The 13,979-nt window shown below is 38.1% G+C and overlaps 1 protein-coding gene across 5 annotated transcripts in view; it reads left to right on the forward strand.

The window, feature by feature from the left end:
* The first annotated feature begins 3,605 nt into the window (after nucleotides 1-3,605).
* The window catches only part of LOC137286337 (glutamate [NMDA] receptor subunit 1-like), a 28,771-nt gene continuing 18,397 nt past the window's right edge, over nucleotides 3,606-13,979 (forward strand). For 4 of the 5 annotated variants that reach the window (XR_010956990.1, XM_067818134.1, XM_067818131.1 and 1 more), the window contains exons 1-5: nucleotides 3,638-3,715; nucleotides 11,059-11,505; nucleotides 12,039-12,215; nucleotides 13,045-13,145; nucleotides 13,626-13,738. Coding sequence is in view for 4 of the 5 variants with exons in the window: in XM_067818134.1 (XP_067674235.1) it covers nucleotides 11,131-11,505; nucleotides 12,039-12,215; nucleotides 13,045-13,145; nucleotides 13,626-13,738 (766 nt within the window). In the remaining variant the exon portion in view is untranslated. Of the gene's footprint in view, nucleotides 3,716-11,058; nucleotides 11,506-12,038; nucleotides 12,216-13,044; nucleotides 13,146-13,625; nucleotides 13,739-13,979 lie in introns of all 5 variants that reach the window. The other variant, XM_067818133.1, reaches the window with a different exon arrangement.

A 13,979-nucleotide genomic window follows, 5' to 3' on the forward strand; every position in this document is an offset into this window, starting at 1 on the left:
GTATTTTAGAGTGAAGTAAATGGTTGCTAAAAAGCTCTCTTACTTGACTTGACTTGTCACTTACTTGACTAATACAGAATGAAGAATCAATATTATGACAAGGTTAGTTTCTGAAATATGAACCAATGTAACAGAACGCCTCACTAGTTTTATACACGTTTCAACGTTATAACGTTATGAAAACAAGCCCATTGGTCCATAGGAACCAACAAAGACCATCTCCTAGGGTCTTTTGGTGTGATACATCCGGGGATCCAACTACCGAGCTTCCGTTCACCTGGCTGTCGCTCTATTAACTACCCCACGGATGCGGTGCTAAGGTATCGAAAGAATCTCAAATTTCAGGCATTATATCCATGCGACTGTACTTTATCATGTTGTAAGTTCGCTTTTAGCAATATTCCAGCAATCTCACGATGGGGACACCAGTTGTTCTCATGGTATCATCTGACACATTTAAGACATAAATGTTTGGTGCGAATTCAATGTAAATTCTTTGACTACAATCGTCAGTGGCGGAAAGAATGATGTAAATCCAGCTAGGCAGCAAAGGCACTGTATGTCCTCTTAGTTCTCAGTCTGGTGCTCTACCTTCAGTTGTTGGCGATATTTAGCCCATTTGCATGTTGCAATGTCCTAAGTAGTCTATAATTTTATATTACGCGTTAGTACTGTCCTTGGGCGACCGATTTTATGAAATAAAACTATAAAGTATTTTACTGTTTTAGTAACGATATGGCTGAATTATTGCCAAAGTGACTTTAAATTGTAACTCACTTAATATACATTCTGTTGCTTTTCGCAACATTTCAAATTTCCAAATGAACGTATCAAGAATATTAAATAATTATCTTCTGATCAGTGAGATTTTGTTCGAAGGGGTGATGGATATCCTCGTCTCGTGTGTAGTGTCATGGCTGGGAAAATATGGAATCGTCAAACAAGTGTGTGCAGGAAAATATAGAAATTTGCTTAAAATATTGAAAGCGTTATGACTATGGTATGTATTTGCAATACATATTATTCTGTAAATGATTTAATTACCTACCGTGCAAACTCCATCATGCAATTTACTGTCGTGGAACTGGTAGATTAGGTGTACTTAATACTGTACTCTTGGCCACGAGTCCCAAATTACGATATATCAAAAAAGAAACTGAACTCTAAAGAACTGAAAAACAAACTCGTTTAACTGTTAAATATAATGTAATGTCCTCGTTTAGGGTAGCAAATGCATTTGTCCGTATTACATCAAAACCAGTGCATTCTACCATGGATCAACATATCACCCTAGGGAGCATAATGGATGATCATATATCACCCTAGGGCATGACTTAACTTCCAATTATCCTCGTGCATGATGCACACGTTACAATCACGTCAGCACAAACAATCCACCAGTCTGCAACTACTATAAACTGAGCTGACAGATATAATGACACAAAAACATATTCGTGATGAGAACATTGTAAGGAGACAGCATGTAAAACGAACCCGCGTCTTCCAATTAGAGAAGGGAGAGCGATTAGACAAGTTAAGGTAGAGACGGAAGGATTTATGATCCTCGGTGTAATCAATATCAGGCCACGTGCGAGGAACCCATTGCTGCCTGTCAAGTGACGAACACAGCAGATGAGTGCGCATATGTTTAACGGCTGACCGCTTCCAGTATCTGCTACTGATAGCAAGGGCCTCATGTACATGATGCAAGAGCTTTGTTTATTGACTGTATGTTATAACAGTGATAATCTGTAGATAGTCTCCCTGGTTTTAATTATCCACCCTTTTGTTGGTGGGACTCCTGAAGGAAACAGGTAGCGGCTTGTTCAGATTGTACCCTGTGCTGATAGCGACTTCTTTAAATCTTATAATTCCGCCTTTCACAATCTAAGTAAACTTAGTCTCAGTTTTATTCGTTACACTATACACAGGAGAGTAACGAGTAATACTGAAACTAAGTTTACTTAGACTCCGACTTTCCTTAATTCACGTTGGTTACCAAAGTAGTCAGTGTGAGTGAGTATGGCTTTACGTCGCTTTTAGCAATATTCAAGCAATATTACTTATGGGACACCACAAATGGGCTTCACACACTGACACTATGTAGGGAATCGACACCGGGTATTTGGCGTGACGAGCTGACGTTTCAACCACTAGACTACCCCTGCGCCTACTAACATGGTCAGAACCAGGGCTCCGTTCCACAAAGCGAACGTGAATGTCTGTCTCATGTATGCAGATATGGGCCTTGGTTTTCGAAGCTCTCTTACCGCTAAGACAGTCGTATCTTACTGTTAATGTATGGCACTTACGACTATCTTAGCACTAAGAGAGCTTCGAAAATCTAGGCCCAGAGTCACAATTGGTCTTAGACATCCACTGCTTGTCGAATAAGGCCTAGCTGGCAGGGTTCATGCATGGCATCGATGGCCGAGGTATCAATCACAGGAATGTCCGGTCCAGACTCAGAGTCGCGTCATACTTCTAGTGAACAGGGTCTAGATTTTCGAAGTTCTCTTAGCATTAAGATAGTCGTAAGTGCCATTCATTAACATTAACTTACGACTATCTTAGCGCCAAGAGAGCTCCGAAAATCTAGACCTAGTTCAGCAAGGCGTTAGACCAACACATCTATAATAAATCAACTGAAATCATTCATATACAGCTTGTGATCATGTATACATTCCTCATGTGAGTTGTGTTGGCAGCTTCTCAGTCCTTATCTCTGAACACATGTTATATGGCGTCCCAGGTATCTTAACTACCTACAGCAGCATTAACAGAAAACGAGATCGACCGTATTGTCAGGTGAGTATGTTTGTTTGCTTACTGTTGAACGCCGCAAACAACATGGCTACAGTCTGTAAGTTTTCTAGTTTGGACCAGACAAACCAGTGGTTAACGGCATGAGCATCAATCTGTATAACTGGGATACGATGACAAGTGTCTGCATGAGCCCAGGATCACAGTTAGTCGTCTCGAACGAGAAGCTAACGTGGGTTTCTGAAGACGAATTCAAACCGGTATCTCCACGAGTAGATGTCTGCGTTACCCACCTAGGGAATCGAACCCGGGTCTTCCAGTGATGAGCGAACGCTACCCCACCGCTCGTGACAATGCATAAATGGATACTAAATGCAGTTAGTTAGAAGAGTTAGTTCTCTTTGCGTTGTTTGTTTGTTTGATTTTGTGTGTGTTTGTTTCTGTTATACAGTAAATTGTGGTCATTTCGAATTTATACCGATCACCGTTTTCATTCGTTATAAGCATAGTTTGATATATTCATATACAAGTGTCCGACACCGAAAACAGGTCGTTAGATTTGCACATAAGCTTGTTCATAAACACTTGACTCACTGTATATGGAAGCGCGGGAGGACACTTCTAGTGGAAAGACCAACTCGAGTCGTCAATTATAAGTCACAACCAAAATACTGTAACTTTATGCAGTTGCATTTATAAGACATAACTTGCAGCAGGTGCGGCGTTCAGTATATATACTCATTCCACAATATCAACATAATTTAACATTCCATATGGCGCGTTGCCAATATTTGCATTATAACGGAGGTAACCCACGCAATCGATATTCCTCATTATACAGTAGTATTGGTAGAGACGGCTGCTGGTTCTAGCATTCACAGCGAGGCTGGTAGCAGACACGAAAACTCTTTGCTGCCATGTTAACGCACGGATGTGGTGGAACCACAATTTGGTAAGGATTCTTCATTTTGGAGCAGTTTTGATAGGTGTAATAGAAAATGACAGACAAACTATGAATTTGGTACCATGGTGGCGCGTATGTACCATATCCGACGGCGGAGTTTTGCAGGATGATGTCTGTTTAGAAAATATTAGGATTCATGCTGATCTGTGGATTTTTAAACATAACGTTACACATGTATGTGATTATTGATGTTCGGGGCTGCAATTAACACATAATCTGATTACACAGAATCAAACCAGGGTTAAGGCCCCAGCGTTTGGTTTAGATCTGACATTTACCCGCGATCAATTACTGCGTTATTATGGTATGTGTAGGACATATTTATAAATAGCAGTGTCAGTGTGTTTAAGCTGCAGACCCCGTTTGAATCGTTCCTCTTGTGTATGTAACACATCTGACCCAGAATGTGTGTTTGGACACGAGCATATGTCTGGATCAATATTCGCTACAACACTGGTAGGTTTAGACCGTTACATATCGGGATTCTTAGGACCGGTGAGAAGTCATCACTCCAGTCAGGATAAGTTATCAACGCTTGTAGCAATGCCACTAATTACTGCTGGAATGGAATATGCGCTACACACTTGTTGCATTGGAATTGCAGAATGCATGCCCTCTCATGTTTTAATGTAGACTTGTAAAAATCTGTAAAGAAATATAGTTGAAATGGTAATTTCTTTAAAAATATAAATGAAAAGAGCTCACTGTCCCCCTAATTGTGTGTGTTTCTGGTTTAGAGGTGCTCATAGCAACATTCCAGCAATGTGGTGGTATGTAGACTACCAACTAGTTTCTGAAATGAAAATATTTTACTGAAAAATGTTCCTTACTAAAAAAAAAAATAATATAATGTAATGAAATTGAGCCGTGAGACTTTCTTCATTTCGAGAAGCTAAAGGAATCAAGATTTGCCACATTTTCTAGACTTGCAGGGGTTTTCTTGGATATATTTGCTTCAGGGTCTGTACTACAGACTAGGTGGTACGTAGAAAATCGACTCTGAATCTGACAATCCAGTGATCAACGACATGAGCATTGACCTACAAAACAGGGATTCAATGATCTGTTTCCGTACTGTCCACTTATCTGGACTTTCCTCTTTAGAGGACAGAAGCACTAAATATCTATGGGCTTAGCATTCAGTATAGTTTTTATGTTTCAAAGCATCTAATTTTATGTTTGCATTATATATGCTGATAAATATTGCAACATAAAACTAAACTCACTCAGAGACAGATGATAAAACAATTTTTGATAATACATTGGGTGATTGTATTCAAATGCATAAACACCATAAGATTAAGTATATGTAGTTTTATTTTGTCATCAGTGATATGCATGTCATAGATTGGAATTTTGTGGTTTCATTAATGATACTTTTGTCTAAGGGTTCAGGAGATTTATATTTGTATTTGAAATTTTAGTGAAATGAAACAAAAACCTGTCATTTAAGGTGTATTTTATATGATGGACATTACAGATTTTGATTGTGACTATCTTGTAACTGTCATAAAAAATATTTGAATCTCATCAAATACGTTTGTTCTCTACCACGCCTTCTCAAACAAAGAATTTAAGTGGTTGTGTACAGAATTAATAGCCAGCTAAACACTCATAGTGCTTATTACAGAGAATATTCGTATCCTGGTGTATTATTTCATGGCAGTGATAATCAAAGACATGTGATTATCTGGTTAGAATTGGTCTACAGCAACCCATGCTTATCGTTAGAGGATCAGAATCTGGTTGCTTGCTTCTTTTATGCATGTCATTGTATCCCAGTTGCACAGATAGATGCTTATAATGTCAATCACTGATTGTCTGGTCCAGACTTGATTATTACATACTGCCATTATAGATAGGATATTCCTTAGTGTGTAGTTAAAGTACAAGGAAAATATTTCATATAATATCAAAAATAATTCCTCTTATTTGTTTGCAAGATATCAGGAATTCATATATACTGATTGGTTAAGTAGTACCAGAGGATTTATGTAGGACATTGTGCCATTAAATACATAGTTTTCAACACCTGTAACTTAAGCATTCATCATGTATATATTTTTCCTAAGTGAAAATTGGGTTGTAGACAATATCATTGATAGGAATTGATCAGCTGTTGAGATGTTAAATACAGGTGTGTAAGATTTATGCACCTGACCATTTTGAGTCGAGCATTCTTATGTAGAATTGAGTTTCAGATTTCCATGACCATTGACATTTTTATATGCTGTTGCTTTTAATCATGACTATGTGCATGCTACTGTGAGTATGAGTCATCACTGTGTCTTTAAAAACAACACTGATGATGAAAATTATGATGAGGGAGGGGAGTGAGTGAGTTTAATTTTAATCCGCACTCAGCAATATTTCAGCTATATGGCGGCGGAAGATTAGAATGACTCTCTTTGGGTACAAAAACTTGCCGTTTCTAATGTAACTATGATATCTACAACTTTCGGTACGTCACGTGGGTGAGTGAGTGAGTATGGCATGCTGCTTATATCAACATTCCAGTTACATGATGCCAAGGGACACCAGAAATGGTCTTCACACACTGTACCCACGTGGGGAATTGAACTTAGGTCTTCAATGTGATGCTTAAACCACTAGGACTGGAAGTGAAAGGAAACAACTCACCCAGTGCAGCTGTGGATGTAGCGATGTTCAACTGAATTAGTTATCAACAACTAATAACTGATTCTTAAAAGTGCCAAAAACAAAAGCAAAGACTGTAAGTGAGCACCTGTTCAATGGACTGAACTAAAGTTCAGGTGTTTCCTAATTTCTCATTACAAATCAACATGTACAATTGAATTGATAGCACAGATGTCACAATAAGGACACTTTCTTTATGAAAATCTTTCTTTTTTAGCAAAGTTAGGAGAATAATAAAGAACAAACAAATACATTAAGAAGGAGTAGGCTTTTCCAACAGTGAAATGTCAAAGGATTTATCATTTAGATGGGAAACATATTCTGCATTGTGAAGGCGTATGTTTTTATTTGTGGGATTTATGGGATGTAGGCCTGACATGTAAGTTTCTGTGTGCCTTGCTGCAAGGGCAGGCTCCAAATCCATCACTGCCTGAAAATTCAGGTCAGTTAGTGAAAAAGCATGAAAATAGCAAACATCCTGTTTCAAACATGTTTTTATCACCTCAAAATGTTGAGTAGGTAAGAGAGTGGAAAAAATAAGGATTCAGACCATTCACTATGTTTTGGAGATGTACGATGCATTTTCAGTAGGTTTTAATGATGCCTTTTAAAACTGTATTTGTCATGGTTGCATTGAGAGTGATTGTGAGGCTAGACTAATTTTTGTTTGCATTGAGAGTGATAGTATAGCCAAACCGATCTTATTTTTTTCAGAGAACCACCAGCCATAGTTTTTTAAGAATAAGAAACAAAGAATGACTGATAATTTTCAATGATCAGACAATAAAATCCAAATGTTTATGTGATATAAATGTGAAATACTCTTAAAATCAGTGTGAAACCTAAACTCACTCAACTTATCTGATGTTGATTAAAGAAACCAAAAGACTTAATATGGAAACTTAGGCGGATGGGGTTTTTTGGTGTTTGTAATTAAACAAAAATTCTGCCATTGGATTTTCTGAGGACAAAAATCTGTAAAACAAGATGTGAAATTGGTCTGACGAATGTAACAATTTTTAACACTTTCTATTTATACAGGTTCTTGTCAAGTTGGATGATTCAAATGATACAACAAAGGAGATGTATGTGCAGTAAATGTGACTAGCTGGTATATCATACACTCATTGACTTGACTGCCAACATCCACACAAATTGACTCACTGTGTATGTTCTCTTAATAAAGGATTAATCCATTACGAGGGCAACGAGAACTGTATACATTACTGGGGTGGTTCTAATGATACCAGATCTTGTAATGGTTATGGTTGGTACATCTGGTCGTATATGTAACGTGTGCTGTAGACCTCTGGCATTTTGTACTGGAGTGAGTGGAGCCGAAGGTTTTACCTCACATTTCCTGCAGTGGCATAGTGGGGACACCAGAGGGTTTCACATGTTGTACCCTTTGGAAAATTCAATATGAGTCTTTGGAAGGATGAATGATTGTTTTAACCACTAGGTCGGCCACAATTTGAGCATGTAGTGAGTGAGGAAACAAGGTTTTACCCCATGTTTTACAATATTCTAACAGTGTTGTAGTGGGGCGACAAGGGGAAATGTGAATTGAACCCTGGACTTTGGCATGATAAGCTAACACTTTAAACACTAGGCTACCTCACCATGTGTACATGTTGGAGTGAGGGGGTAATGGTTATTTTGAAATCAAACCCAGATCTTGAATGAGTGCACCATCAGGCTACCACACCGTGTGTACATGTTGGAGTGAGGGAGTAATGGTTATTTTGAAATCAAACCCAGATCTTCAATGAGTGAATGAGTGAACCATCAGGCTACCACACCATGTGTACATGTTGGAGTGAGGGAGTAATGGTTATTTTGAAATCAAACCCAGGTATTTGATGAGTGAATGAGTGAACCATCAGGCTACCACACCGTGTGTACATGTTGGAGTGAATGTGTGTGAATGTGTGTACGTGTTGGAGGTTAAAGTAGTAACAGAATTTAGAAGATAATATGCTTTTCTTGAATACATACCCTGTGTTTTCAAAACTGAAAATGTTTTGAACAATAGACAGTATTACACAGCAGGCAAAACATATATCATGTTCCTGAGCTCATCTGTTACAATTTATGGTATTATTTGTTATACTTGTTGTGACAGATGTGAGTAATCATTGTTATTGTCCTGATGACATGACCAAAATAACTCCAGTTGTTGACAGTTGCCGCTCTTGCAATATTCCAGCAGCATCACAGCAGACGACATCAGAAATGGGCTTCACACATTGTACCCATGTGGGAAATCAAACCCAGGTTTTCAGCGTGATAAGTGGATACTTTAACCAATAGGTTAACCCACAGTATCTGTAGGAGTGAATGAACATGTGCAAGAAAGAGTGGTACATATGATGTAGTCACAGTATAGAGGACATCATGCCTCATGCAAAAACCAGTTACAAATGTAATTGCTTCATGTATGGAAAGCATGACTCATTGATGTAATATTGTATGTGTTAACAAGTGATTTGAGAGAATTTAATGAATTCTGGTTTTATCTACCAGAATGTAGTTTTATGTCCAATGTGACCTGTGTCCATCGATGTGAGCTGCACAGCCACGTCATACCAGATGTTGTTCTAATATGGTATTTGTTGTTACCTGTTGAGCTTGGAGTCAGTATGCTGTGTCTCAGCTGGGTATCCATACTCCATTCAGTTCGCTTCTGCAAAAAAACCTGCATTAGCCTGGACTAATATAAGTAGCCACATGCATTCACATTGAAATAGAAGCTCATTGTATCTTAAGTTCTGTTGAAGTTTGTAATCTACTATTTTTCTGAAAAGAATATTTTGCAAACCTAGTGTATGAATGAATTAGAAACATAACTAAAGCCTATTCTTGCAAGGTTTTTCAAGCATTTTTAGGAATTTAGTAGGCAAAACATTGAGCCTGGATTGTCCGGTCTAGATGCAACAATTTACAGAGTGCTGTTATACATATCAAACAAAAAAATGTGTCAGTATGTATTGACGAATGACATATGAATATCATGACTCCCAGTGGCATGTCATAAAATCAATGTTGTTTTGTCACAACGTGACATATTCATTAGATGCAGTCAGAGGGCTGTTGTACAAAACAAACCTAGCGCTACAACAGCTGTAAGTCCGTGTTAAGGTATGGGAGTTACAATCTGCACAAAAACACCCTGATAGCAAGTACAGTCCATTAAAGCCAGTATACACTTGCACTGATCTTGCTACAACAGTCATAATGAAAGACTTACAGCAGTTTTAGTGCTAACACTTAGTCTGTCGTACAGACCCTGAAGTATATATATCCAAGAAAGCCCATGCAAGTCTAGAAAATGGGGCAAGTCTAGATTTCCATAGCTTCAGCTCCATTTCATTGTATTATTTTTTTGACTATGAACATTTTTTCAGTAAAATATGTTCTTTTTAGAGATTAGCTGTTAGCTGTTAGTCTATGCTAACACTTTATGCAGGTGGCGTCAGATCTGTAGTTCACAGTACTACTCTTTAGCATGAAAAAAGGGACCGATGAATAAGAGTAAAAGTTCAGGTTTTATTGTGATTGGCTAATATTATGATGATGATGATGATGATGATGATTGTTATTATTTTGATTATTATCATGATTATACCCTACTCAGTAGGCTGTAGTCAGAAAACCAATTTTAGTCTGGTCTAATACAAGCAGCCACGTGAACACACAGTAAAATTTCAGGTTTTAATACGATTGGCATATATGATTATATCAAAAACACGATAAAAAAAAAAATATATTTATGAAGTCTGCCAATACATACGTGAAAATTGTTGTTTGATTGGATCCTGAACATGTTGATCAAGTTTGTACCTGAAAATCATCTTCAAACGTTTGCTGTCATTATGATTTTTACGTGTGAGGGCCCCTTTCTCTATTCCTTTTCATAGCTATGTTGAGTGCTTTGGTTCATTACAGGCATCATGTAATCAGAGATTTACCTTGAGTCATGTTTTTTGTACGGTCCTTGGGACACAATGGGGGTCTCAGACTCTTGACTGTTATTATCAATACGGTTATTGTATTGTGTATCACATTATTTGTTACAGTAATTGAACTGCAAATGATGCCATAGCCTATTAGCAAACTCTTTGATGACTTATTGTTACTTGATTGAAATTTCACAAAAAGTAATTGAACCTTTTCTGCATTCCTGTGGCTGCACTTGAAAATTTAGGTGCATCCACTGTCAATTTTTATGCATATTTGATGCAGAAATCCCTTAGATCCCAGCTTATCTGAAAAAGTCCATGAAACATTATCAGCCTGGTTGCTATTGTACAATGTGATCTTAGTACTAAGGTGAACATAACTTCCATACCTTAACACAGACTTAAGGCAGCCTTAGCGCTAAGGTTGCTTTGTACAACAGCACTCTGATCAAAATCAGCTAGATCACTCACATGCCAGATTCGCTCATGGCTGAACAATCAAAATAACTGAAAAGACTTTCTTTTGAAGAGAGATCATGAACAAGATGAATTATTAAGAGTGTTTGCCAGTTCCTACCACTGCCTGACAGCTACATAATGAGGCATTAAGATTTTAAATTCAAATTTTTCCACATGCTCTCAGTGTTAGCAGTGAACACAGCATGAGAGTGGGCCTTGCATGGATGTAAAGGTATTGATTCAATCTTGCAGGTGACAGTGTACAGATGAAGTAACTGCAACAGTAACAGATAATTTCCTGGTCTTCCAACCTATTTTTGCAGCATGATGAAGTCAGCTCTGATATTGCTTTTAAGTTCTCTCTTGGGTTCGGCATCAGCTGTGCGAACAGTCACCATCGGCGCTGCGTTGAGTTCTGAAAGAAACCAGGAAGTGTTTAAAAATGCAGTGGATCATTTAAATGATTTGCGACTTGGAGGTGATGTCTATTTTAATTCAACGTCTATAGCAATGGATGTTAATCCTATTCGGTCAGCTCTGGATGTGTGTGACCGTTTGTTACCACAGACAGTGTACACTGTGATTGCCAGTCATCCGAACGCCAGTGACCAGTCGCCAATATCAGTCTCCTACACGTGTGGTTTCTACAACATTCCTGTGATTGGAATTGCAGCAAGAGACAGTGCTTTCTCAGACACGGTCAGACTTGTATATCTTTCCAAATCTTGCAAGATTATGTGTACAAACATTTAGAAATCTGAGAATGTCATTGGGTTATTGATAATCTCTTGTCTTTTCCTAGACAGTCCCTGAAGTCTCTTCTGGTCTAAGTATTGAAAGGTTTACACAGGTTTTGAAACAAGAGAATATCATTCAGTACTTCATAATTACTTTTCTTTCCCTGGGATGTCCCTTTGATCTGTTTTTTGAAAGTTTACAGAGTTTTAGAAATACAGAATTTCATTGGGTAATAAATAATTTCAATTCTTTTGCTGGAAAGTCTAGTCTGATTCTTGCATCTGTTACATGAAATGAAGCTGCTATAGGACATTTTGTTACTTCTACTTTCATATTTATCATCTCGTACACAGACCATCAAGTTTTTACACATTTTAATGTTTTTAAATGCCACATATATTTGTTACTTTTCAGTTACTTGTTTTTGTAATTTATGTCATTTGTTGACAAGATTCATAACGAACCTTTTTTTGACCTAACTTCAACCTCTGCAGAACGTCCATGGGACCTTTCTGCGCACAGTGCCACCCTACTCTGCCCAGGCAGATGTATGGATTGCCCTGCTGCAGTACTTCGAGTGGTCACAGGTCATCTTCCTCCACAGCTCAGATGAAGAAGGGCGGGCAATTCTCAGCCAGTTCCAAACCCTAGCTGAACCTCTCAAAATCAAGGTAGGAGGTGAAATGTATTCAAAGATATGTGCACATGTAATATGTATTGATACATGTATATGATATTGCGAATAATTTGTTATAATTTTGATTGTTATAAGTGCACCATTGAAAAAGTTGGTTTGTGTACATAGAATGAATGCACAGTACAAGAACACATCTTCGGAACCTTAAATGCAAGGTATGTTCAAAAGTGTCAACTTGCTTGAAAATGTCAAAATGAGTATACCATGCAATGTTTGTTGATTTGTGCTGTGCTTCCTGGTGCCATCAGTGAGCCAGTCTTGAAACATCGTAATTTTACTCTCTTGCATACTTCCCATGGAGCTGAGCAGTTAAGTGCCAGCTGTTTGACAGATGAATGTATTTTGCACTTTTAGAACGTTTCAGTGGATGTAATGTCGCAGATTACATTTATCTGTTTAATGTGACTATTTTCACCTGCCTTGAAATGGGAAAGGGATATTGTAATGGAGTGTGTCTGTTGGTTCCTCTGCTTCCCAATGGGGATAACTTTTGATGATTATTAACATCCAGAGTAGTAGTAGTAGTAGTAGTAGTAGTAGTAGTAACAGTAGTAGCAGCAGCTGTAACAGTAGCAGTAGTAGTAGTAACAGCAGCAGCAGTAGTAGTAGCAGTCGTAGTAACAGTAGCAGCAGCAGCAGCAGTACTAGTGGAGAATAGTTTTATAGATGTTGATTATTTTATCTGTAGTGTGCTTGGAATGAAAGTAAATGGTGTTTGTTTCATTACGTGTCCTGTGTGTATTGTCTATGACAATTATTAACTTGCCTTCAGTTGAAATGATTTACTGTAACTCTATATCCAGCTTGAGATGACCATCAAGTACATTCCAGGCCAGTCAAACTACACCAACGACTTGTTCAGGACTGTGCAGGCCCAGTCCAGAGTGGTACTTCTGTCTGCATCGTAAGTATTTTATTACGTCAAGTGGAGCATGACCAGGTGTTGTCAGTCTGGTCTCATCTGCAACACTCTTCCACATGAGAGGGGGTGGGGTTCCTCAGTCTGTTGTTGCAGTAATTTAGCATTGAGACACTGCTTGCGTGATCTTGGAACTCTTTTACAAACAAAAGTCTTGTTTGTTTTTGGATATTGTGCTCTAAAATGAGCCAACTTCATAACGTCAGTATGCAATCAGAAGTAAGAAATACGGTTCACATGTATTCTGTAATAATGTACAGTTCTGTCCTGTACTAATATAATTATAATTAGGGGTGGTGGGGTAGCCTTGTGGTATAAGCGTTCGCTCATAACCCTGAAGGCTTGAGTTGTTCCCCACATGAAATTTGTGTCACATAAAGCATGCCTCTATATCAACTGAGATGCTGTGATATAACTGGAATATCATTCCAAGTGGCATTAAATCCATCCCACATTGTCTGGCAGGACTGATGATGCTGAGGTGATATTCCAAGACGCCGAGAACCTGGGTCTGACTGGGGAGGACTATGCATGGTTTGCCACAGAGCTGGCCTTCAAAGCCTACAATGCCCCTGTTGGTACGTACCACAGATGTTTTATACAGCAAAAAGGTTTCAATATTTGTTACATATTCTATTTGAAATTTGAGTATTATCTGGGATGTATCCTCGATTTCAAAGTAAGTGCTGCATGTGTGATATTGGGATAAATCTGTTTTCATTAATATAATGGTTTGAGTTCTGTTTTCATTAATATAATTACTTTCAGTTCAATAATATTAAGTAAAGTCGACAAATTCTGTTATACCTTTACTGGTTT

Source organism: Haliotis asinina, chromosome 6 (genome assembly GCF_037392515.1).
Source record: "Haliotis asinina isolate JCU_RB_2024 chromosome 6, JCU_Hal_asi_v2, whole genome shotgun sequence".
Taxonomy (NCBI): Eukaryota; Metazoa; Mollusca; class Gastropoda; order Lepetellida; family Haliotidae; genus Haliotis; species Haliotis asinina.